The sequence below is a fragment of the Nuphar pumila genome, chromosome 5 (genome assembly GCF_984573655.1).
Source record: "Nuphar pumila chromosome 5, dmNupPumi1.hap1.1, whole genome shotgun sequence".
NCBI lineage: Eukaryota > Viridiplantae > Streptophyta > Magnoliopsida > Nymphaeales > Nymphaeaceae > Nuphar > Nuphar pumila.
This window is the reverse complement of record NC_143253.1, coordinates 115287982-115315715: the sequence shown is the minus strand read 5'-3', so window position 1 is coordinate 115315715 and position 27734 is coordinate 115287982. Positions and strand designations below refer to the sequence as shown.

At 39.6% G+C, this 27734-nt stretch overlaps 2 protein-coding genes and 1 long non-coding RNA gene across 3 annotated transcripts; 2 read left to right on the top strand and 1 right to left on the bottom strand.

The window, feature by feature from the left end:
* The first annotated feature begins 538 nt into the window (after positions 1–538).
* LOC149838258 (putative indole-3-pyruvate monooxygenase YUCCA10) lies at positions 539–7011 on the top strand. The gene is made up of 7 exons (XM_090008213.1): positions 539–703; positions 3721–3812; positions 4964–5600; positions 5693–5926; positions 6041–6181; positions 6330–6452; positions 6814–7011. The coding sequence occupies exons 1-7, from the start codon at positions 539–541 to the stop codon at positions 7009–7011; spliced, it is 1590 nt and encodes a 529-aa protein (XP_089864339.1).
* A 12593-nt stretch (positions 7012–19604) lies between these two features.
* LOC149838257 (uncharacterized) lies at positions 19605–21824 on the top strand. The gene is made up of 2 exons (XR_016432172.1): positions 19605–19896; positions 21466–21824. It is a non-coding gene; the product is annotated as an uncharacterized LOC149838257 (long non-coding RNA).
* Positions 21825–25654: 3830 nt separating this feature from the next.
* On the bottom strand, positions 25655–26653 carry LOC149838256 (uncharacterized). Its single transcript, XM_090008212.1, has one exon. It carries the CDS (start codon positions 26651–26653, stop codon positions 25655–25657), a length of 999 nt encoding a protein of 332 aa, XP_089864338.1.
* Positions 26654–27734: the final 1081 nt, after the last annotated feature.

Here is a 27734-nt window from a genome sequence, read left to right as displayed (position 1 = left end):
TGTTAGGGGTATGCCAACCCGCCAACCCGGCTGACCCGTTTAATAAACGGGTCGGGGTCGGGGTCGGGGTCGGGGTCGCCTCTTTACCCTAATTCAAGTCCTTCACTTTGCTCTTCTTCTTGCCCTAATTCATGCCCTAATCCTCTACCCCTCTCTCCTTCTTCTCTGTGTGCAGGACCTGCCTCTCTCCATAGGCCATGGCCAGTGGCCACCGTCCCGTTCGCCTCCTCTTTCGTCGCTCTGGCGTCGTTCGAAGGCCTGAGGCCCTCGCGGGTTAGGGTTTCGTCCCTCAGCCATGGTGGTCTAGCGCTGGAGAAGCCGGCCTCCGAGAGACTCTCTGTGAGGGCAACAACCGCCTCTCTCCATAGGCCATGGCCACCGTCCTGTTCGCCTCCTCTTTCGTCGCTCTGGCGCCGTTCGAATGCCTGAGGCCCTCGCGGGTTAGGGTTTCGTCCCTCAGCTACAGCGGTCTAGCGCTGGAGAAGCCGACCTCCGGGAGACTCTCCGTGAGGGAAGCAACCACCTCTCTACTTAGGCCATGGCCACCGTCCCGTTCGCCTCCTCTTCCGCCGTTCTGGCGCCATGCGAAGGCCTGAGGCCCTTGCGGGTTAGGGTTTCGTCCCTCAGCCACGGCGGTCTAGCGCTGGATAAGCCGGCCTCCGGGAGACTCTCCGTGAGGGCAGGAACCGTCGTCGCGCCCAAGGTATTTGGAGTGCTCTCCCCAACCGGTTTACCCGACCCGACCTGTTTATTAAACGGGTTAGGCGGGTCGTGTCGGGTTACCCGTTTAATAAATGGGTTGGGTTCGTGTTTGCCACAACCGACCCGTTTAATAAACGGGTCGGGTTCGTGTTGAGGTATGCTGACCAGCCAACCTGCCGACCCGACCCGCCAACCCGACCCGATTGCCACCCCTAGTACAACTAACCTACCAGTGTGCGCTTCTACCATCTTCGTTAAAAGGTACGTATCCCTAATCCGAATAAATGCTTATTAATTAAATTATTTAAAAAGCAAACAACACTTCCTTTTTTACGTTAAAATTACCATATTAAAAATAAACGCATCATCATCCATAACTTACACCATATCTTTAAGTTTTTTGCACATTTTATTTTTTTCACAAATAAGAATCACATTGTTGATTTATTTAAAAAAACAAACAAAAAGAATCGCATTTTTTGATATTTCATGCACTACTGCTCGTCTATAAATGCTGGCCGCTGTACTAATGTAGTTGCTCTAATGGATATTGGCGGATATACCGCCTATTTGAAAACATCACATTTATTTATTTATATTTCTTTATAGTTTTTCTAATATTTTCAGTGTTTAATTTGTTGCCGGGTTGCTGCAAACAAAATTTGGAAAATAAATCAGTAAATGCCTCTAAGCCCCGGAAGCAGATCAGGGTCTTGTGCTGCCCAAGCCTGGTTTAGTTGGAACTGGACCTGGACCTACTACCAGCACCTCCAAGTTAGATTCTTATCCAGATCCACTGTGATCACGCCCGGGTATGAACGGTTGACAGCATTAGTTTAGTGAAGAAGGCTAGGGAAATTCCAACATAGGGCTAGAGTCCATCCATTGAATAGAGATGCCAAAAAGAGATTGCTTTGGATATCTAGTTGGACCATCTATATTTAGTCAATGTTGGGAAACCCGCATCCAATCAGGCATAGATGTACCTAGACCCCCAAATTCAGCCAGATCTGAATCCAATATGTTACTTTATAAGCTTAAATCCGTAGGAACACGTATCTCAAGGAAGCCGGATATGGCAACTTTTTCCTAATTAACCCGATATATCTTGACTCTGGTTTTTTTACATCGGATCTTCTTATGCTAAGATCCGAACCAAATCCAAACCATATACATTCCTTGTCTCCAACACCCCTTATCACCTCACGTGTTGGCCTAGAACTTTCTAGGATGAGCTTGTAGTTAGATCCAACCCGACCACAGACCTTTTCTTCATAAAAAGTACGTGTATGTTTCATCCATCTTCTGTGGATCCATTAATGCAGCATCTCAGATCATATGCGGATCTTCACTATGAGATCCAAGTCGGATCTGAATCAAGATTCGGGTCTACTCCTTAAAATGGATACAGTGCCAGGTCAAAGCTGACCAAATTTTCTTCCCCACTTTTTTTTTTCTTGCTACAAGAATGGTTACACAGTAGGTAGATTTTGGAAAGTAGGGCTGCCTCAGAAGGGTCTAGAAAGTGGAAAGTCAGATAAAGCTCTCCAGCCAAATTAATGGGAAATGAACCACATATAGGGCATTAAATATCAAAATCATTACATAACATATGAAGGGTCATGTACCTTTTACCAAAGAAGCTGTGGTATCCAAGAAAACGGGTAACGGATCATATTTATTTGGGTCAGGTTTGGCAAGTAATTTCCCAAGGTTTTGGATAAGTTCACATTTGGATGTGACCGTATTCACACCGTAACCAAGTACAAACGATTGTCCTTATCTCACATAGAAGTCTTAGCACATAAGTGAACTCCCCAAAATGTTAATCTCTACTTGCTTACTTCAATCATCCATGATTCTCATTAGGGGTACAAGAGGTTGGGTCCTTATCCGATTCCAACTGGACCAGAGGAAATTTGGGAGGATATGGTCCATAAAAATAGGTTTCATTTTATAAATGGATCGGATTCAGAGCAAATGATTTCGGCATCTGCTGGATCTGGGTTAGAATTGGATAAACAATAGGTTTTTAACCAGGTCAGACCCAATTCCAACACAACCCATTTTGTATACACCTTATAGGAAAACCTATCACATCCCACTCACAGAAGTCAGATCCAGTACTGGGTCACCCCAAATCCGACTTAGATCCGAACCATTCACAATCCGAATCCTTATAGCTAGGGGCATCAACGGGTCCCGTTTACCCAGACCGGCCACCCGTACCAAGCTCTATAGGGTCCAGGTATGGTGATAAATAAGAAGACCCGATTAAGACCCGGGTCTGGACCCAAAGGTCTCATTAATACATGGATCCGGGTATAGTTTGTGAAATTTTATACCAGACCCAGGCCCGACCCGACTTCTGATTAAGACCCACAAATTTTCAATGTAAAAATGATAAAAAATATCATTTTACTGGGTATGTTCCGGGTCAGTTTCATTTAGTTCTTATGGGGTCCGGGGTCCGGGTATGGTTTCTCTTATGGTGGGTCCGATTAGACCCGGGTCCAAACCCGATACTATACCCAAAAATTGGGGCCAAGTCTGGTTCCACTGGATCCGAACCAAACCCGATCCGTTGACAACCCCCTACTTATAGCTAAACAAGGCTACCCTCAAGCTAAACTTCATCGAGGCCAGGCCTGCCTGCTTGTACGGGCAAGGCCTTTTGAAGCCTTACTTTGGGACTTTATTTCACTTCCTATAAAAGCTGTCAATGTGGGATATGTTCGAATTGGGCTTTGCTCACAACACTAGAAGATTGAATCAAAATAACGGAACGCCTTAAATGTGGGAAGAAATCAAGACTTGGTATATATTTTCACATATCATTCTCCAAATGAAGCAAGGCCTACAATCGTATGGGAAAAGGAACCATATCTAACTTATCTAAATAGCAATACAAGGTTGGCTTCATGTATCCTAAGTAATGCACTAGTAAGTGCAATCTTTATGAACATTCTGGGGGTTAGTGCTGTTTCCTCCTTTGTTCTTAGGTATGCTGGTGGATAGGAGCCTGACATTAAAGATTGGATATATACAGTGCTTTTACAGATTCCAAGAGACCCTTATTGTAACAGGCTGGGTAAGCTTCAAAGCATAATGTAATTATATATATATATATATATATATATATATATATATATATATATATATATATATATAGATAGATAGATAGATAGATAGATAGATAGAGAGAGAGAGAGAGAGAGAGAGAGAGATTCCAAAACACTAATTGGATCTACCTGCCTAGAGGTGGGGCCTTGTTCACTGTGGAAATCATCAAAGCCTCAGCTGTTTCTCATATTCAAAGTGGAACAACCAAGGCACACACTTGTAGGCTGGAGTTGTTTGTATGTGTCAAGGAGGCTTGGTCTTCCTTGAAGCCTCTTAAAACAAGTGTGCTCTACTTGAGGCATAACCTTGGGTTTTAAAATAATTACAGACTTATCTAAAAGCCACTTAAGATTAGAGGCATTACGCGAATTCAAATTATTAGCATAATGCAACATTGTAGCTTTTACTTGCACTCACGTTAAATTATGACAAATTTTTGAAATTAAAAAGGGAAAAAACATAATCCTGCTCTTAGTGGCAATTAAAGCTGCAAATTTGAGCCATTTAAAGGGGGGAAACAGTTTAATCTAGTTAAACCCTACTTTCCTAACAAATTACTAAAACCAGTACATGAATGTGTGTTATGGATTCCCTATCATGGGTGTGAAAGAAAATATCATTCGAAACATAGATTGCCAAGGTCACACTGAAAAATTAGAAAGAACATAAGCTATCTTAGAGGAAGATATACTTTTAAAGGTTATGATTGCTATAGTCACTCATTAGAGGACTCAACTTTTCTCAAAATGACAAAAACAACCACCTGTACTTCCTTTCCGTAATTACAAAATGTCATTTGGGCCATTTTTCACAATCCCCAAAAAGGCAACAAACGATTGCCCTCCCATCTTATTAACCTCTGCACTCCAAAATTCAAAAAAAAAATCAGAGGACCAAAACACCCCCATCCTCCTGCAATACCCTAACATTTGAAGAAAGCTCCTAATCTTCCCAGATTTCTCAAAAAATTTACTGATTTGCCACTCTTTTGGGGCTAACTCCTCACACTGAACCAAGTGTATATGAATGAACAAACCCCACCAAAACACACAGAGACATGCACCCTCAAACCACTATAAAATCCCATGGGAGGGTCCCATTCTGAAAAATTGAAGCTGAATCTTTTTCTCGCTCTCAGGAAACAAATGAAGCTGCATCTTGCACCAATGAAGAAGGAGGTAGTCATTGTGGGGGCTGGTCCAGCAGGCCTTGCAGTCTCTGCATGCCTCAACAAGCACTCCATACCAAACCTCATCCTAGAGAAGGAGGACTGCTCTGTCCCCCTGTGGAGGAAGCGTACATATGACAGACTAAACCTGCACCTTGCCAAGAGCTTCTGTGAGCTGCCCCACATGCCATACCCTGACTCTGCTCCAACCTTCCTATCAAAGTCTGAGTTCATAGACTATGTTGAGCAGTACATGGCTTGTTTTGGGCTCCAGCCTTTCTATGGCCGCTGGGTCCAATGCACCACCTATGATAGAACTTCTGGCACCTGGCGTGTCACTGCAAAGAACACTCTGAATGGTGAGTCTGAGGAGTACCTTTCTAGGTTCCTAGTTATCGCCTCCGGCGAGAACGGTGAGGGGATCATACCGGACATGCCGGGTCTAGAAGGGTTCAGGGGTGAGGTGCTGCATTCTAGCAAGTACAAGTCAGGTTGGTCTTACAAGAACCAGGAGGTTTTGGTGGTGGGGTGTGGCAATTCGGGCATGGAGATCGCGCTCGATCTCTGCAATTACCAGGCGAAGGCGTCTGTCATCATACGGAATCCGGTAATGCTCCGATCTGCCATGTTTTTTATTCCAGAGGATTAACCAAAACCAGATATCATTTCTCCTGATGCATACACCCCTCTGTATCTCAGGTTCACATTCTCACTAGGGAGATCGTGTACATGGGCATGGAACTCCTCAAGTATCTCCCAATCTCAGCCGTTGATCCTCTGGCTGTGCTGCTTGGTAAGCTCAAATTCGGCCACTTGGAGAAGTATGGGATTGCTACGCCTAAGGAGGGGCCCTTCTTCCTCAAGGCCAAGATCGGACAGTCAGCAGTCATCGATGTTGGCACTGTGGACAAGATAAAGTCTGGAGAGATCAAGGTTTTCTCTTCTCCCTCTCTTTTTTTTTCCTGAAAATAATGTTCTTTTCTCGGCCGTCCGATTTGCATGGGGGAACTATAGCATGCATACTTCAAATGGGGTTTCTCCATGTAGTCCCCTGGCTGTCCAAGAAATACCAATCTTGAACCGAGGGAGGATCAGGTTCAACGTTCACTTTTCGTGTGCTGCTGGGTGGTCACGTGCAGCAGCATTCTTAAAGCGTGCAATTACATTGCACCTGATCCTCCCTCTCTTGTACCCAATTCTGGCCAACTTTGGATTCGGATGCACACAGCTGGACCCATGTAGTTTTCTAGCTCTTGTGTGTGTATGCATGCTTGTGCTCAAGGGGCACGTGCACCACCAAGTGTGACTGTAATCCGAAACTCTCTCCTGTTAACAGGTATGCCGTGGGGTGAAGCTCATAAGAGGCAACCATGTGGAGTTTGAGGACGGCGACGTGCACCTATTCGACGCGATCATCTTCGCAACCGGGTACAGGACCACTGTCAGGACTTGGCTTAAGGTACATAACAGACTCTAGACTACCACTATCTAGACTCCTGCCAATGAGCCTGACATGGGACCCAGATTGATCTCAAGATGCCTGTACCAGGTCCTATTGGACCTCGCTTATATATGTGGGTCCAGGCTAGGATGGGTTAGAACTGATCCAATTAGTTTGGTAACTGTAGGAATGATGGTCTGCCAAATACTTGGGTTTAACAAAAACTAGCTACCACACCTTGCTGGTACTGTTTTTATCACTATAACTTGTGTTAAAGCTACTCAAACATGATGTTTTATAACATTTCCAAATCAACCACCCTTATCAATGCCTCTTACGTTGATCTTGGAGACTAAAAAATGGTTTCCTGTTGGTGTAGGACGACGATGGCTTCTTCGATGAGAGCGGACTTCCTGCAGCTGGGTTTCCTAACCACTGGAAGGGAAAGAATGGTGTCTACTGTGCTGGGTTTTCTAGGAAAGGGTTGTTTGGGATATCAGAGGATGCACAAAATATTGCAGACGACATAAGCTTATTGTATGGTCAGGGGAAAGGGAACGCAGAAGATCCTATGTGAATCAGTATTGTGAGATGCACATTACAATATTATAAGAGATCGTGCAAGAGTCAGCAGTAGTAAACAGTCATATATACATGTATTATGTATGTGTTTGTTGCGGAAGCAGATCAGGTCATGCTGAAAATGAGCGTTTTTGCTCATGCGGACATCGTGGCCGTCTGTTTGCATTTTGGATGAATGCCACGTGGTTTTGTTGACTTTTGAGCTTTTTAAAATGCAAATCGGATGGCCACGATGTCAGCATGAGCAAAAACGCTCATTTTCAGCATGACCTGATCTGCTTCCGTTTGTTGCACCTAAATAAAGAGTCAGAGCTGTGATGCTGTTAGGAGATCGATTGACATCCGTTCTGTGCCTAGATAATACAATTTGCTTTCTCATATGTAAATAATAATCGATGGTTTCAGCATCTCTCTCTCTCTCTCTCTCTCTCTCTCTCTCTCTCTCTATATATATATATATATATATATATATATATATATATATATATATATATATATATATATTTCTGAGCTAAGCATGGTGATATATACTTGAGTAGATGAGGAGAGAAGATCCCAGTTTGCTGGGCTTTTGCATAGGAAACTGGTGGAGTAGGTGCAATTTGGCATGGGGTGGCTTCTAACATGTAAGGTCCCTGAAAAACTTCTCTTTACATTTTCTTAGTTGGGGTATTGTTTGTAAGTCAAGCAAAAGGGGTGATTGTGCCAAGCAAATGGTGCATTTTTGATGAAAAAATACAATTTTTAGATGCTTAAATATTTATGAAAATTCTGAGGCGTCCCTATAAAACCAAGCATGTAGTACAATGAAATTTAAACAAAAAAAAAACTCATGAAAGTCTTGGCCTGTCTGTGTGTGTGTGTTTAGGTAAAATTGGGATCATAGCATATGACCAACATGTCCTGAACTAGGGCTGGTAACGAGTGAAGTTTGAGATGCTCAAGCTGATCAGTTCATTTACGATAGCTAGCCCGAGCTTCATCTCGGACTTAATTGGGCTCATGGCAATCCTAGCTGAACCACGTTTGTATTTTTTTGTAAATTGGGTCCTCCACATGTGATCCATGTAGATGCTTGGTTGAGTGGAGACCAGTCTTTGTGTATATAGTTTTTTCCACGAGGTGAAAAATCTTTTTACTTATTAAAAGTAACATATATATTCTTTTAGAGAGGGTGTTGTGTGTGCACCCCAGGAACACGCATTGTAGCTACAGTGGGTTCCCATTGAGCTCCGCGTGGCGCTCAGTGGGGTGTATGGGGGAACCGTACATCACCGTACATCCTGCTGATGTATATGGCAGTATACGGCTCCCCCCTACACCCCACTGAGCGCTACACGGTGCTCAGTGGAGACCCCGGAACATGTACTGTAGCTAAAGTAAGTGTTTCTGGGGAAAATATATAACCTGCTCGCATTCTTTTACATAGAAAAAACATGGCCAAGGGTCAATCTTCTATGAGTTTCAGCAAGGGAGTTGGGGACTCATGGGTGTAGCCAATATTTTTCCATGCACACACATACATACACCGGACCCTGTGTGTGCGCACATGCATAAGTGGATGTGTATGCATGCATGCTTGTGTGCCTGTGTTTAGGGATGCGAAGGGAGAGCAGATCCAGTAATAGGAGCCTAGCACTTACCAAAGTAAGACTCTACAACGCCTGTTGTACTCAACCTTGTTGAACACTTTTATGCCAATTTATTTATAATGATATCTATCTTCTTCCTTAAAAAGAAAAAAAAGACTCTTGTGCAACACCCCTCATGTTGGATCAGCATCAGATACAACACCCCTAAAAGGTGTTTGGCAGTGCTAATGGAAGATGAACTCCTAGTTGGGTTGTAACTTTGTATGCAGTGGAACGTATGTAATATTTAGTTATTTGTTGGCATCTCAACGACAACCATCGATTTGTAAGATGTCTAACCGACCGTGATCAATCTTAATCTTAGGGATGGCAATGAACAAGGGGGAAACAGGGCCTCGCCCCACCTCACCATGCCTGGCCCCATTTGGATCGGGGACGGAGGACATGAAACAAGGAATGAACTAGGGATGGATGTTAAAATCAAAACTCATGTGGGGATGGAGGGGAGGATGGACTTACTCTTGCTCCTGCCCCACCCCACCCTACCTTGCCCCACCCCATCCCCGATCCTCATTAAAAAATTACTATTATACCCTTATACATATTATAAAATCACACACACACACATATATTCTTAACTCTAGCATAAAACCCTTTATTGAATCTCTCATCTCTCTTTACATGCTTCCTCTAATGAGTCGAGTGAGCTCTCATTTTTCTCTTCTCCTTCTTTTAACAACGAAAGGACCATAGAAATGAGATCCTGCCTCGCTTTGTTTTATGTATGTTTATGCATTCAAATACCATGTTGCAAATGTGCATATCATACACATGAATATGAAGTTTATTTTGATGTTTGTATAAATATGATCATATGCATGTTTGAGTGTTTATACATGAAATTGATCATGATAATATCACTAAAAGAAAAACTCTAATTAGTGATGACAATTTGCGATAGATTTTTTTCATCACAAATTTGCGACGGATTAGCTAGAGAAAACTATCAGTCACTAACATTTGAATTATTTGCAGAATCAGCAACGAAAAATATTCCGTCACTAATTAGCGATGGATTCACGATGGAAATTTCCGTCTCAAACTTCGTCGCCACTTAGCGATGGATCAACAAAAAAAAAAAAATCGTTGCTACTTGGTGACGGATTCACGACAGAATTTTTTCGTCACTAATATGTCGCTAATTTCTCCTATAAAACCCTAATGCAAGCTTCTTTCTTTCTTTTTCATCCCCCACCTGTCGCCCGTCGCTCGTTGCCCTTCGTCCATCGTCCATCGTCGATCGCCTGCCACCCATCGTCTGTCGCCCGTCGACCTCCCCCTTCGATTGAGTCCCCCTCTCACCTCCGCTCCCATCTCTTTTGCTCTCATAATTTTTTCGACCGTCGAGCCCCGTCCGACAACCCCCTTTCGACCTCACCCTGTCTCCCTCTCTCGACTCTGGTCTCTCTCGTTTGCCAACACCAACGTCGGCTCCTTTCAGATAACCCCGACTCCCCTCTCTCTTTCCTTTTTTGTCGACCGGCGAGCCCCCTTTACCCTTCGTTTTCTTTTTCGCCAAGGAGGCTGTCTCTCGGTCATATGGGATGCGAGGGAGGAGCTCGGCCCCCTCCTTGTTCTTTTTTCGCCATGACCTCTGTCTCTCTGTCTTACGAGATGCGAGGGAGGAGTTGAGCCCCCTCCCTATCTTCTTGTCTTACGAGATACGAGTGAGGGGCTTGGCCCCCTCCATGTTCTTTTTTCGCCAGGGAGGGGCTCGCCCCCCTCACTGTACTTTTTTGCCTCGAAGTAGCTGAGCCCTCTCCCTGTCTCCCCATCTTACGGTCTCCCTCTCGCCAGTAGATTATTTTGTATTATATTATTTTGTATATTTATACTTTGCAGGTACATAACTGAGCTAATTGTGCGATGCTTAGTGCTAAGCATCGCATGCAATTAAAAATGCAATGCAAAAAAAAATTAAAAAAATACAAAGAAAAAAGTAATACAAATCGGGTAAATACTCGTGGTGAGTAAGTGATGGAAGCACATCACATGTTATTTAATTTCTTGGATGCGATACTTTTTTGTTTACACACTCACTTAGTTGTGGATATCTAGGACTGCTTTGATGGAGTTTGGAGATCATGTTGAGCATGATTTTAATGTATGAAAATAGAAGTGTTCTTATTTTTAGAGTTCGGATTTCATGCTTGTCATGGTAGTAGTTAGCGGGATATTGAAGTGTGTTTGTTGCAGGTATATATTTGACATTGTTTTGATATGAGTGATTTGAATATATTTCAATGTTTGATGTGATTGTATCCATACTTGGATGAAGTTATTTTCAATTTGATTATGCCTTTCATGTGAAATTGTATTATGAAAACATGCTTCAAATGAATGTATCATATTATGAATGGGTTTGCAAATGAAAATGAACAATAAGTTATCAATGCTTCAAATATGCTTCAAATAAATGGTTTTGCATATGAAAATATTAAGTTATCAATGCATGCATCATAGTTCTTGTGATTGAATAACATCATATATATATATATATATATATATATATATATATATATATATATATATATATATATATATATATATATATATATATATATGTGTGTGTGTGTGTGTGTGTGTGTGTGATATATCAAATATTACATCCACCATGAATGCATGATAAATTAGATATTTTCTTCATTATAGCATTCTTATGATTCTCTTTTAACTAGTTAGGGTAATATCCGTAACATCATAGGACAAAATGGTTGTAAACTGTGAATGAATGTACCGTAGGATAGTTGACAATGAGGTATCGCTAGAATATATGGATGTTGTTGACAGTTTTATTAAATTTGTAATGACAAGTGTCAGTACAGTGGATCCCACATGTCAGATCAGGTGCCCCTGCACGATGTGTAAGAACAATCGATTTGTAGAACCTCATGGTGTTAGACATCGCCTATACAGGAAGGGTTTTGTGAGTGATTAACAAAATTGGATGCTTCATGGTGAAGATTTTTGGAACAATTTTGACGCACGATTGTATGTGGTGCATGATAATTCATATGTGAATTTGATATTTGATGCTGCAGAACCAGAACTGGGTTCTGCTATGGGTCCTAATGATGTACCAACTGGGGTAAAGAAAGAAGCATCAAACGATGCATCTAGTAGATTTTATGATTTACTTGGAGATGCTGATGAGCCACTTTGGAATGGTTGCGAGAGTCACACTATTTTGTATGTAGTTCTTCAACTAATGAATTTGGAGTCCGAGTATAATTTGAGTCAATCATGTTTTGACCGTCTGTGCTCTATTGTGAAGAGTATGTTGCTCAAAGATGAAAAATTGCCACAAAATTTTTATCATGTAAAGGTTATGGTAAACACTTTAGGTATGAGGTATCAAAAGATAGATGCTTGTCTAAATCACTTCATGTTGTATTTCAAATATCAAGAAAATAGCATATCATGTCCGTAATGTGGGCATCCTCGGTTCAAGCCAAAGATAAGAGGCAATTGTAGCATGAGGTCAAAAGAAGTGTCATACAAGTCGCTTCGCTAATTCCCTCTCACTCCTAGATTACAATGATTGTATATGTCTTCGAGGACAACTACACACATGAGATGACATGCAAATAAAGTTCGACATGATGAAGGCAAGATCACACATCCTGTTGATGCAGAAGTTTAGAAGCACTTTGATTGTACTCATCAGACCTTAACAATGGAAGTGAAAAATGTTAGGCTCGGTTTATATACAGATGGATTTAATCCATTTGGGGTTGATCAACCCCATACTCGTGTTGGTCAATATTTGTCACCCCATACAACCTTCCTCCAAGCTTGTGTATGAAGCGTCAAAATCTTTTCTTGTCTCTCTTGATCCTTGGTTCAACGTCTCCGGGCCAAAATCTTGATGTATATTTAAGGCCATTGATTAATGAACTGAAAATAATGTGGGATGACGGTGTTCTCACGTACGATGCTCACAAAAAATAAAACTTCAATATGAAGGTTGATGTTCTATGAATAATTAGTGACTTTCCTGCATATGGTATATTATCTGGTTGGAGCACACATGAGAGGTTGGCATGTCCGTACTACATGGAGTATACAAAATCTTTTAGATTAACGCATGAAAGGAAGCCATGTTGGTTTGATTGTTACCATCGATTTCTACCCAGCGACCATCCGTTCTGACGATAAAAAAATACGTTCAAAGCAGGCACAACTGAAATAAAAGGTTCACCTACACGGTTGTCTGACATAGAGATTTTAAGGCGATTACGATACTTTCTATATGGACTGACAGATTTCTGAAGTGGGACACCCTTCCTTTGATTTGGAAAGGATCACAATTGGATAAAGAAATCTATATTTTAGGAACTACCATATTGGCCGACCTTATTGATATAATATAATTTGGATGTGATGCATGTAGAGAAAAATGTATTTGATAATGTGTTCAATACGGTAATGAATGTCATAAGAAAAACGAAAGATAATCCGAAGGCCCGTATGGATTTAAAAGTAATATATAAAAGACCAGAATTGGAACTCAAAGACTATAATGGCAAACTATTGAAACCAAAAGCAAGGTACATGCTTGAACTAGATCAAGTAAAGCAGGTATGCCAGTAGTTGAGATTAAGATTTCTATATGGATATGTCTCTAACATTGCTCGGGCTGTGAAGATAGACGATGAACAATTATATGGGTTGAAGAGCCATAATTGTCATGTTATTATGCAACAGTTGATTCCCCTAGCATTCCATGATATGTTAGACAAACCTATATGGGGGGTATTATCTGAGTTGAGTCGATTTTTTAGAACATTGTGTGCATCGGAGGTTGTAGTAACTGAGGTAAAGAATCTAGTGGATTCTGTCATCACTACTATTTGTCAGCTAGAAAAGATATTTTCTCCAACATTTTTCGACGTTATGGAACATGTAATCATACACTTGCCATATAAACTTAGGGTTGGTGGTCCTGTGCAATATCGGTGGTTGTACCCATTTTAAAGGTAATTTTTTTTTTATATTTTTCTCTCTAATGCTATTAGAAATTTTTTGTATTACGAGATATATATTGTTGACAGATGTATGTTTGACCTCAAAAAAAAGGTTTAGAATAAAGCAAGAGTGGAGGGTTCTATTTGTGAGGCGTACACTTTAGAAGAGATTTTAAATTTCTCATCTATGTACTTTGAGCCTCATATTCCAATACATTACACTTGCCTACCTCGTAATGATGATGAAGAACAATTTACTGTACCTGACAAACTGTCGATATTTCAACCACTTGGGCATGCCTTTGGTAGTTGCTGATCAAGACTCTTGAAAGATCGAGAGCAAGACGCAAAAAACATCTCTATCCTTTTTAATTGCTCAGCAATCGACTCCTACATCGAGTAAATATACATAATATGTTACACTAAGTTCTCTACGTACATGGTTTAATAATATAATTATTTGTTAAGTGCAGACGATTTGATCTGGAGTTGCGAAGAGAACTTCTCCATCTCACTGATTCAGAATTACAAAAAGAACGTGAAAATAAGTTTGTGGCATGGTTGAAAGAGTTGGTAAGGACGATGACATGCATTTTTTCCGTGTAAACAATAATATGTTACTTAATTGGTCGTGTTTACAGTCATTGTTTATGCTTGTAGGTCCGCCACGGTGATGTTAATGACCAAGGAATATGTAATTTACAAAATAGTCTGACTAAAGTTGTGCAATGTTACAACGAATACATCATAAATGGTTATCGATTCTATACAAAAGACTACGGTGTAAACAAGTCAATGATAAATAGTGGCGTATGTGTCAAGGGTAGCAGTTACGGTGAAAATGAACTTGACTACTATGATGTTATTGAAGAAATAATGGAGTTGACTTACTTAGGCATAAATAATAGGGTAACTTTATTCAAGTGTCATTGGTTTGATCCAACAACAACAAGAGTCAATAAAGCTTCAAGCATTATGGAGGTGAATCATAAATCAATATTTAAAATATATGAACCATTCATATTAGCCTCACAAGCTCAACAAGTTTACTATACTTCATATCTGAATACAAGGAAGTCAGATAAAAATGAATGGTGGGCAATTTGCAAGGTGAAGTCTAAACTATACCCCGAGTATGATCAATTACAGGAAGACAAGATTTCTGAAGAGGGTGATTACTATCAATCAGATGATATATATGACTTCTATTATGGTCATGATGTCGCACATGGTATGCATGTCATATCTCCATTGTCCGATAGCACACGTATGGAAGAATATGGTCCAAATGATATACTAAGTGGATGGGCGCCTAATAAAGAAGAAAAGGAGGAAGAATAATAATATAAAAGTCAAACAAGTGATGATGAAGCATACTCAAGCTAGTGAAATATATTTTGTAATACATACCTTATGTTTGAATGTATTACAATGTTTGATGTGAATGATTTAAACGATTTGAATGTATTGAAATGTATTGCAATGATTCGAATGTATTGCAATGTTTGATGTGAATGATTTAAATAATTTGAATGTATTATAATGTTTGATGTGAATGATTTGAATGTATTGTAATGTTTGAATGTATTGCAGGAAGTTATTTTCGATTTGATTATGTATCAATGAAGATATTGAGTTGTGTAACTGGTCTAAATAAAATTTATATTTGTTAGAATATGGTTCGTGGAGGTCACAGTGGTCGAGCACCTAGTGGTAGTCAGTCTCATCCTTCATCTTCATGGGCTGCTTTGATAGGTATATCATTTAACTAATTGTATACTTGATTAGTTTAAATGTGCATTGTGTGAATTTCTAACTCAATTTTCTATAGATGATGTTTCGCCTGCACATGAGACAACGCTGGATGCAGGGTCTTCTCAGTCTCACACACAATGACTCATTTAAATAGTGTATATCGATAGTCGACCATAAGTATTTCACTATCACTTGTTCAATACTTATCTTATAAATAGTGTATATCGACAATCGATTGTTAATGTGTATCAATTCATGTGCAGCGCGAGGTTTGAGCCACAAGAAGTAATACGAGAAATTAGGAAGTCACTACTTCAGCATCTTTCAGGACTGATCGCATAATGGAAAGAGTACTCGAAGGAGGTGTTGGACAGATTACTGTTCTCATTCATGGTATGCAATAGTTTATCATAACTAATGTGTTTCATATTTAATTTTTTGTTATAGTCATGTGTGTTAACTTTCTGAAAGTATTTGTAGGTTTCGCATCGCTTCACGACTGCGAACGAGGAGAAGGACGCGAGGGTAGTGTGGTAGAAGGTGGTTATCAATCAATTTGTCGACATGTTGCATAATATGAAGACCGCAACAATAAAAGCAGCTGGTGGGATAGATGATTTACTGTAGTGGAAGGGTCATGACCCTTCTACTATCAGGAGAGATTATTGGGAGGGAAATGTGCGACAAGTGGACGAGCAATGAATTTTGAAACCGCTCAGCAAAGGTTGCAAAAAACTGAGCAAAGATGCCCGATGCCCATCTACACACAGGTGGATTTAGGACTTTTGGAAGCCACCAAAAGAAAATGGTAACTCATCAATATATATATTGTCAAATTTATAAGTATTTCTGCATACTTTTTAATTGATTTTTTTATCCTTTAACCTTGTAGGAAACAAAAAAAGAAGGCATTGTGCCTTACAAGGATGTGTTTATTGAAACACATAAACGTAAGAGTACAGAAGAGTTTGTATCAGAGAAGGCGAGAGTGACATCAGTATGTATTTATTGTATTAATAAACATTGTAATATACAAGTTACTATGAATTACATTATCATAAACGTTGTAATTCTTGATTATTAATTCATATTGTAATCATTATTTTTTAAGAGTCATACGGGCAACATATGGTAGAGCGATATGGTGATGACTCCACTCAGCATCTGCCTTTTGATCCTGCAACATGGGTGACTATAACCAGTGAACCCAAAAAGGGTCGTGTGTTCGGGTTTGGGAGTAACATGAACACCACACCAGTCGTTGCCTTCTGCAGTTAGGGCTCTTAGAGTTCTCCGCCAGCATCAACTCCTACCGTTTGATTGACTCTGTTATATCTTGGGATGGTGTCTATCAACGTCTTCAGGATAAAATGTGTGACTTTTTACATGAAGTCATTTCCAACCTTGTCCATAATGAGTTATGCAATTTTTTTTGAGATAGGAGAACTTCGTCTGAATTCAACATGAGCTCTGGTGCCCTTCAGGTATAAAGATTCATGTAATTTGTTTCATGTCATTAGATTTCAAGCTAGTATATGCATGATTGAACACATATAAGCATGATTTCATCACTATAAGATTTTTTGACTGCCTTATAACACATATATGCATGATTGAATCACTATGAAAGTGGGTTGACAACCTTAGAACACATACAAGCATTCTTTCATCACTGTGACAACTTTAGAATACATATGAGCATGATATTAGCACATATAAAAGTTTTTTGATTGCCTTATAACACATATATGCAGGATTGAATCGATATGAAAGTTTTTTACAATCTTAGAACACATATAAGCATGATTTCATCACTATGAAAGTTTTTTACTACCTTATAACACTTATATGCATGATTGTGATACATAACACATTTATTTGACAGCCTTATAAACATTATATCCATGCGTGAATCACTGTGACATTTTTTTGACAACCTTAGAATACATATCTGCATGATTGAATCACTATGAATTTTTTTTGTCAGTCTTAGAACACATATCTGAATTATGTTATTGTTCTTCACTTTATTGCTAGTCTATGTGTCATTCAACTATTTACCTTGATTGCATTAGACTAGGTGCATTGCATATAATTTATTTTATTATATTTTGTTTATCAATACTAACATTTCGGTTCTCTTGTAGGATGCTGGAGATGATCAGCGTAGAGGAGCTGATGGAGGCATGGATGAAGGGGGTAGAGCGAGACAATGAAGAGGATGATGCTTCGAATCTTGGCGAGGATTAGATTCATTTGTTTAATTTGTTTCACGTACTTGTAATTAATTAGAACTTGACAAGGACTGTACTGGGTTGTTAAATTCGTTTAACTTAAAACTTGTATTAATTTTGTTTCACCTACTTTGTATATGTATTTTTTATGTGTACTTTGTTTCTTATACACAGGTTATATAAATTGTATAACGAAATTTTTTTCTCGATATTCATAATTAAAAAAATAATAAATTTTTTTTAAAAATTTGTGATGGATTAACGACAGATAGTATCCATCGCTAATATCTATCACAAATTTAAATCAGTCGATATTTTATGATGGAATTTAATCTGTCGCTAATCTCTCATTAAATTGGTGATAGACATTAACGACAGATACATATTTGTCATTAAATTTTAGCGATAGATTAACGACGTAATACATTGCTTTGCAAAACCAAATCAGTCCTTATTTTGCGATGGACCATGTACATCGCTACTCCGTCGCTAAGTAGCGACGGATTGGTGAGAGATAAATTCTATCGCATTTTAGTGACCAGGATTATGCGATGGATGCTTTCCATCGCTAAACACGTTAGCGAAGGATTAGCGACGGATTAACGCCAGATAGTGTATGTCGCTAATCCGCATTTTTCTTGTAGTGTATGTGTTGCAAGCATATGTTCGCATGCGTATACATTTGACTTTATGTGCATTCATGTTGTGTGTTTGAATGTGCATTGTGAACATATTTTGAAACAAGGTATGTGTTGCACATTCACTAAAATTTTGTAAAAGATGCATAAATCTCTTTTGAGATACTTTGGTGGTCAAATGTGACCCACTGCGGGCTTTATAGGCCAAGACCTTGTATTGCTCTACTTATTGTTGATTTTAATTTATGCATTGCAAAACTTATTTATGAAAGATTAATAATTTTTCTTTGTCCCCCTCAACCGCCCCGGTCTACTACCATCCCTACTTAATCTATTGACTACAGAATGACTCTCTCTAATGTTTAGATAGTCCATGTTGTCTTTGGAAGGGCCTTTATTGTCTTGTTTAGTAGTCTTGATTTTCAAATGTTTTCATTAAATGTCTTGTAGATTTGGCCATACCTATATATATATATATATTCTCCAAACGTTTTTAATAGTGAATATGCATTAGGTGAAAAGATTTTGATATAGTGAAGGTTTTTGAGAAATCTAAAGTTCAATGGCCACAATGCATAAAAATTGTCTAATAAAATAAATAAAATTTTACATCTAAAAAGATTTAGCTTTTATAACTTTTTGACTAAGCAAACCGTGACAAGAACTTCAGAGTTGCGTCATTGACCAAAAAACACATGCAATCATGACTTTTTATGGGAGGGTAGGGGTGTCAATTGATCGGGTTTGACGTACACCTGATCCAAACCTGTTAAGTTCAGGGTTTGGTGACAAACAAGGAGGACTGATTATAATGTCAGTCAAAATCAAAGGGTTCGATTAATATATGGAGTCATGTATGGTTTGTGAAATTTTATACCAGACCCGAGCTTGACCCATGTTAGGATTACGATCCACATTTTTTTAATATAAAAAAGGTAAAAAAGTTTTTATTTTACCAAGCATGTTTCGAGTTTGCTTCATGTAATCCTTATAAGATTCAGGTAGGATTGAGATAAGGTGATATTGAAAATCATCACCAATGTTGATTTTTTAAATATAGTACCATAATCCTTATAAGATTCAGGTAGGATTGAGATAAGGTGATATTGAAAATCATCACCAATGTTGATTTTTTCAATATAGAGTACCACTATGGGAGTCCTTTTGGGCTCCCTCAGGGTATGTTTGATGGCACGTCCCACGCATGCTTGCGGGACAAAAAGCTTAAAAGTTACAGGTTTCTTAACAATCGTGAGATGCGGCAGACGCGTGGAAGGCCGTCCGCCGCGTCCATATTAATACGATATTTTTGTTCGACGCCCCCGGGGGAACGAAGTCGAAATGCTTCGACGGGCGCACCCAAATCATTTCTCATCCGTCTCTCCCCTGTGCAGCGGCAGGGCGGAGGGGGAGGTGACCTACGGAGGAGGAGGCGAGGCCGGCGATGCGTCTCTTTCTCTCCGGCGACTGTCGCCACCACCACCGCTCCTCCTCCACCACTGTCGTTGAATTCTGGAGTTGCCACCACCGGAATGGGAAAACTCCAAAAAGCGGAGCAACAACTTTCATTCGGTCTTAATTTTGCTAATCTTTCTAAAAGAGCTGGAAAAATCTGAGGAGAAGAGTGCCTTCGGGTCTGTATATTCCTTCCCTTTCCTTCATTTCTTTTTTCCTTCCCTTTTCTCTATTTTTTCTGATAATTTTTGTTGCAGAATCTGATTTTTTAGTTAATTTTTAGGTATGTATGTTGTGAATATCAATTTGATTGTTTGTAGATATTTTTTTAGTTTTTTTTCGTGATGTTTGTTAGGATTTATGAAGGTGTTCGGTGCTAAATTTTGAAGAATGTTCTTTGCTAAATGCTGTGTTGTTTACACTAGTTATGGTATTCAAATACTTCGCTGTAAAGGTTGATGCATCGATGATATAAGAAAAACATTTAGCTCAGTGAAAAAAAAACATACTTAGCATTCTTTGTCTGCATGACAAGAGCAGAAAAATGGATCTCTCTGTAAGATTGAAGTTGTTTTCTCTCATGTTCTCCTCCTCCAAATTCACATAGAGAGTATGCTATCATATCCACTTCAAACCTCAAGTGCAAAGCAAGATATTTGGATGTTTTTTTCAAAGAATCCTTTTCAAAATAAGCACCAAGGAGGAATCTCCCAAGCAACTGCACATCCAAGGGGCTCCACTTTGCATCATATTGCCGAATCCTCCTAACCAATAACGAACCAGTTATCTGAATCTTGGGAACAAACTTCAATGCATGGAAGTTACATTTGCATCTTAATCTTTGCATGGATTTTGTGGCTTAGTTTTCTAATGTCAAATTTTGCCTGAACTGCAAGCTATTTGAGTATTTAGCAGAGAATGTCAATTTCCCCGTAATTCACCATCTACAGTTCCCTGTAGGAATTCACAGGTTGGTGGCCTCTGAATCCCTGTATTTAGTTATTTCTTTCACAATTTTAATCTTCGGTAACACTTAACAAAAACAAGGTATCCATGTGAAAAATATGTGACACAGAATGCATGGAAAATTTCTTAAAAAGTAGGCTCAGTGTTCCCAACATGACTTGGAAATCTTCATTGCTATGATAAGGGTGTCCTGGTTATCTCCTGGATAATGGATAAGCTTTTGCAATTCAGTACATTTTGCTCTGCATGATTACTATCTTCGTCAAGTGCATGCATAACATGTGCCTCTGTTATTTTCAAAATGAATGTTTGTGGCTATAAAAAATTCTTTTTGTCTTTGCAGGACTATGTGCCCTTCTTGTGGATATGAAAACCTACATTAGCTCATGCATAAAGTATGGTTTTGTTGTTAGACAACACACTTGATCTTCCACTAGTATGTTATAGAATTCATTGTAATTGATTTTGATAGAAAATGACAGTAAGTTATTGTAATTTAGTTTATGATGCACGAGTTAAAAACTAAGAATCTTGTACAATTGTTTAAGACTAATGAATTACACAGCCCAACACCCACTTCTCAAGCTATTTGAATCATTAAATGCCATTCTTTTCTGTGAGCCCAACATCCACTCAGCACAATAGATTTTTCTGTGAGATCTTTTTGTTCAAGTCAATCATTTCTCAAGCCATTTGAATCATTAAATGCCATTCTTCAAATTGCTTGCTTATTTGTTTTTTATGTATTTATCTTTTGTTTGTGATGTGAGCATGTTTATTAGATGAGAAGGAGAAGCCCACGAGTTTCAGGTTTCTTGTGTCAAATGCAGCAGCTGGATCAGTCATTGGCAAAGGTGGTTCAACAATCATAGAGTTAACAGTTACAATCTGGAACTCGTGTTCAGTTGTCCCGTAACAATGAATATTTTCCAAGAACAACAGATAGAATCATTATGATAACTGGAAGTGTTAGTGAGATACTTAGTGCAATAAAACTTTTACTTTTAAAATTGCAGAGTGAGGATACCATTATAATACAAGTTTTTTTTCTTATTGCGGGCATGGTTGCACATCAATTGTGAATTCAATATTAAATTTGTTTGTGAATTCAATAGTAAATTTATATATTTTTCTTGATAAATTTATGTTATTCAGTTACATGTCGAAGATGGTGATGATGTGGATTCTGCATCAAAGTTGTGACTTATAGTTCCAAATAGTGCATGTGGTGGCATAATTGGCAAGGGAGGTGCTATAATAAACTAAAATAATGTTTTTGTTGTTGTCATTTGTCGTGAATGAAACATTCTTTAGTTTTTAGATTCAATTCGAGATTTTTAGATTTTAAACATTTTTTATGTTATGGTATTTGGATCCAATTCGAGAATCGAGGTAAAAAACCATAATAAACTTGTTAAAACATGTAAAATGGTGGACAGATCGTGTCATACGATCCAAAATGATGTAATTCAACCTATTATTCATGACTGTCTAAGTTGTCCTCACATCATCATCAAACAACGGACATTTGGAACATAGCATTTGAGTACGGTCCAAACAAAACGTTGAACTTGAAACAGTTACGGAATGAACAGAACTAATGTTATGTTCCATCTTTTTTTATCATTTCGTCCAACCCTGGACAAGCCATCAAATATACCCTCAAGGACACCAGGGCAATTTGGTGGCACGAACATGCCCTCTGTACAGGATGTTTGGTGGATATTGGAAATCACCACATTGGAAATCACCACTAGCAGTGATTTTCAATATCACCTGAACCCAACCCAATCAGGTATGGTTTCTCTTATGGTGTGTTGGATATATTGGACTTGAGTCTTAACCTGATACCACCAATCTCAAATCCGATATGGGCTCGGTCACACCTGAGTCTGGACCAAATCCCCTGTTGGAGAGGTAGAGATGGCAGTGGACCGGGGTAGGGTGGGGAACAAGGTCTCCGCCCCCACCCCCATCTCAAAATTTTGCCTTTCATTCCCGCTTCCATCCCTGCACGGGTTTGATTTTAACCTCCATCCCCGGTCCATTCTCCATTTCATGTCCTTCATCCTTGGTCCAAATAGGGTGAAGCGGGATGGCACCCTGTTTTGCCTTTTGCCGTTAGAGGAAGGAGAGGAAAGAGAGCTTGTGCGGCTCATTAGAAAGAGAGAGGAGAGATTAGATAAAGGGTATAATAGTATTTTTTTTAATAGGGATGAGGGGTAGGAGCAAGAGTTAGTCAGTCACCACCGCCATCCCGGCACAAGTTTTTATTTTAACCACCATTCCCCGTTTAATGTCCTCCATCCCCGGTCCAAACAAGGTGGGACCCGTTCCCTTCGATCCACTGCCATCCCTAGTTGGAGGTATGGTATACCTTAAGGATACCAAAGTAAAGCCCCATTCAGAACAAGGCCAATAGTGTGAATGTATGCGTCTTTTAAGATTTAGATAAAAAATAAGTTTTAATGACATAAGATGAATTTGCATATATATATATATATATATTTATTTTTTTTTGGGGGGGTGGGGGGGGGGGGGGAGGGCGGGCTGGCTGGGGGCGGCCCGAGAGAGAGTCCCACTAGTTTTTGGACCTGGCTTTCTTTTCTTTCTTAAGGCATGTTTGTTTCATCCTTCATTCACATGAAAATGTGTTGTTTTGGTATGAAACCTCCCATTTTCGTACCTAGTTGAAACAAACATGCCTACATCACCTTCTTATGGAGCCCATGATCAATAGGAGGTATTTTTACCGTTGGCAATTCTACTGGTAGTTTGTGAACTTTATCAGTCCCCAAACGCAGTAATTCAGTAGCTTTGTTTGACCATTGACAACTCCAATTGTGACTGCAACAACTCAAACAATCTCGGGTTCTAGATGGCCAATTTATCAAAACTTAGTTTTTTTCCCCTCACTGTTGGCTATAAAAAATGTTGTTTAATAAGAGCCCTTTTTCGAATCACAAACCTAACCTCATAAATGTGGTTTCCAATTTGCTCGCATCAACTTATTTGGAACTGATCATGTATATAAAATATAAGATAGTGTTTGCCTGTCAAAATCAACCTTTTAGTTCATGGACTTTTCGGCAAATTGAATTAGCCAAACACCAAAAATACAAGAAATTCTGGACTTCTGTTGGGATCTAGACATGACATTAATATCATCATCATCAACATCATTATCTTCATCCTAATCATTATTATAATGATATAATGTTATTGTTACCAAAAATAGAGGCCAGAGGCTACTTGGGCACTTGTTCCCATTTATGACTTAATAGAGGACCATGACCATTATTTAAGAGACCCACAATGACGCTGAGATGCTTACAGTAATGTTCAATGCCAACTTAGCATATGTAAGAAGTTAATTTGGTCCTCATCTTTCTCTAAAAAATATATATTTTATTTTATATTCTTGGTGAGGAGTCCTTTTTCAACAACTACCAAGTAATTACAATCATGGTCATCCATTGAAAATGGGTCGAATATATTGATTTTCACATTGAAGAGGTAAAATAGGTGGATTTAGATCTGGTTATGAACATATTTGTTTACCTGGTTGTGACCCTGATCCGACTATACCCAACCACATTTGTTTTCAACGGGATTGGATTCAGGTATACACTATCCAGATACAACAATATGGTTCCTATTTAGTTTAGAACCGGGTGCATGGGAGATCTGAACCATTTGCATCCCTACTTGAAAATATGACACCAATATATATCCTTGTCCAACCCCATATTGCTTTTGGCAAGCAAGAATGAGTAGAGCTGGAACATGACAAGATGATTGGATGGCAAAGTCACACTATCTTACCAACCGGGGCTCTGCTTCTGGCAGGAGTAGCTGGTGCACGTCACCTTGTGTTGGGACGTTGCAAGTTCGAATCCCAATGGTATTAGTTGTATAACTGGTAGGGGTCTGCCTAACCCCAGTTTTTTCTGTCAAGAAAAAGGTCACACTATCTTGACTTGGGTGGCGTTTGTGTAGCACGGATGGATCCACTCATCCCTAGTCATACCCCTCGTAGGGATCTCACTCTTGCAAGTTGTTTTAATCAAATCAAACCCTATACAGATTCAGCATATGATCAATTTGGTAGGAAACAATACTTGGATCATGTTTTTTTGACAAGAAATTATGAGCATATAAAGCTCAAAATTCCTGTGATTTGATCAAGGGTGTCTTTGCTAAAATGACCATGTAGATCACATCTATGGGTTGTGATTTGATCAAAACAACTTGCACTAATGACATCTTAAAGGGATGAGAGGATCTGGCTCACTTGTGCTGCCCCTCGCATCGGCAAATGAATCCATTGAAAAAGAGACTGGGTGTTGATTTTGAGTGGAAAGCCGAACATGGAGCTTGCGTGTCCCTGCACAATTTCCAGGGAAACGCCCCCTTTTTCCCTGGAATGCAAACGGGCTCTGGGGTGCCTGAAGAGTTCGAATCCTTTGAAAGTGTATAGACTATATTCAATCCATGTGATTAACTTGGGATCCGATCAGTTGAATTCTTTCACAAATCCATTTCCACTATTTCTGTGATCGGACCAAAAGGTCTCATATACTAAATATTGCACCCAGATTTTGGCAAGTTCGGTTGCAATTCACTCGTTAATCTTGAGGTAAGAGTAGGGATGCAAACGGCTTGGATCCAGAACAGCTAAATACATGGGGATTCGGATCGGAATCCGATCCATAACAGCTAAAAATTGTGAAACCCTCATCTTAGATCCGATCCATTTGCATCCCTAGGTAAGAGGCTGGGGGAAATAGCTGGATGGCTTTGCAAAAGCTTTAGGGCACATTTTCTTTGGTCCTTCTAATTCTATATATGAATTCAACCGGAAAACATTCATCTTTGTAGTTGTCTCATTCTACAAGTAATTCAATCTAGTGTTTCATCTCATAAACTATGCATCTTCTTCCTCAACACATGCCACAACACCAAAAAACATCAAGCATTGCGTTGTAATTGAATAGAACTATCCTTGAGAGGAACATAATTCCCTAAGTACACCTCAAGGTGATTAGACAAACATGACTTGTCAATGCTTTCATGGTGGTAGGACTTGCACACAAAGTAGATGATGCTCTGAATCACCAGGCCTAGCACTATCAACGCACAAAGAAGCAGGGCAAGGACAAGCCCATACCCCAAACTAGGCCCGAGCCCACTCCATGCCTGGTGAGCAACCAATTCGCCAAAGAGTAACTGAATTCCACTGTAGATGAGCGAAAGCATGATGAATATGATGCTCACAAGCAACAGCTTCCCTTTGATCAACTCCTTGCTCTTCGCCATTGCCGACAGCCCATACTTATCTTCGAGCACCGAAACCACACTAGCCAAATGCCAAACCACACTTACATATACCAGCCCAACGAAATACAACCAAGTTACCACAATGAGGGCCATAAGGGCTGCGATCCCTTTCCCCAGAAGTACTATTATCATCACTATCACCAATATCGATATCGAATTGTACCCTACAAGGATGATGAACATCCACAAAAATGTCAACATCAATCTCTTCCAGACCTTCGGAACGACGGTCACGACATTTTTGTATGTCATGTCCTTGCCTGAGTAGATACAGGCAACAGTATACACGATGGCCGAGGTTGATAGGAGAGAGAAGATGAGCACCATGATCAGATATCCTGCCTTGAACAACCAGAAAACAGCCCATTCAGAGGAGAGGTTCTCAAGGATCTTCTTGTCTTGGGCCATGCCTTCATGTAATTGGTGCTCTAAGGCTGCTTCATTCTGGTTGATCTTCTCGAATATGGAGTCCGAGATTGGAGTGTGGGCGAGGAAGATGAGAGAGAGGGGAAGGATGAGGGTGAGGGTGATCTTGGTGAAGAGCCTTCTCCATGAGTGGAGGATCTTGAAGGCTTCATTGTAGATGCCAAAGAAGCCCAGGAATTGAAGCTCCTCTGGTTCCTTGTCCATTTGTGACCCTGCTTCCACCTATGGCTTCTCTTGTTCAAGGAGTGGGTTGATGAGGAGTAGTGGAATATGGGGCTTTCTTTGAAAGAGATATGATGTGAGATATATGTCCCTGTATATGGAAAATGCACAATGAGAATGACCATGATTGTACATTATTTAACAAGGATGTCATTCTTTTGAAACTAGGCATCCAATTGGTGCAAAATTCATTGGTTAAAATTGACAAAAATTCTTTAATTTGACTGCTTGTGCTGGATCAGGCACATCAGTAGCATGCTTGAGCACCATATTGGCCATCCATCTAACACAAACACAGATAGTTTATATAGAGCAAAGCATGCTAATCTCACACTTTACCTGAAGTGGATATGGGTTCAGGCCCATCCAGATCAAACCCAAGTCAAACTCTTCTGGTCTAGAATCCAATATGGACCATGTTCAATAGGGAGCACGGTTCACTAAGCCCTACAGTGGTTTGGATCTGGGTCAGATATCCAAACAAGTTTAGTCCATATAATTGACTTTGGTGGGCCTATACAAATCCAATCAGATAATTGGTTAGTTCTATTAATGGGTTTCCGCATTCAATTCCAGTAAAGGTGCACGCATTTTAGGCCAATTTCAATACCAAACCCAATTCCAAATGTTGGTCTAAATCCAATTTGGTGGATCAGATCAGAATACTATCCTCTGCAATAAGAGAAATTACACTTGAGTACTACAACACAAGATTAACATGCTTGGCCCATTACAACATGAGAGAGAGCCAAAAGTAATTCAACGTTACCATGAAGATCAACAAAATGTTGAACCCATGAACTGAACAAGAGCAAAAGCCAAAACAAAAAGAAAGCACAAGAGAAAAGAACATCAAACACATAAAACAAGCTCACACCGGAGCCGAGAGTGGAAGATCACTAAGATGCATACACAAGTTCGCATAAACATCTACCAAGATTTTATGCACCAGGTTTTGAATGTTAACTGGAATTTGACGAAAATGAGCATCGTTTCACGCCATCCAAACAAACCACCAAGAAGTAAGCAACCACGTCTGTCAGATGAACCTCCACCTCTTGCT

Excerpts from the sequence above, each read along its gene's own strand:
- LOC149838258 (XM_090008213.1), top strand. The coding sequence starts at position 539 with ATGGCCACCGTCCCGTTCGCCTCCTCTTCCGCCGTTCTGGCGCCATGC. Across the intron at positions 5,601-5,692 it reads CTGTCATCATACGGAATCCG|GTTCACATTCTCACTAGGGA; the intron begins GTAATGCTCCGA and ends TCTGTATCTCAG. Across the intron at positions 5,927-6,040 it reads TAAAGTCTGGAGAGATCAAG|TCCCCTGGCTGTCCAAGAAA; the intron begins GTTTTCTCTTCT and ends TTCTCCATGTAG.
- LOC149838256 (XM_090008212.1), bottom strand. The coding sequence starts at position 26,653 with ATGGACAAGGAACCAGAGGAGCTTCAATTCCTGGGCTTCTTTGGCATC.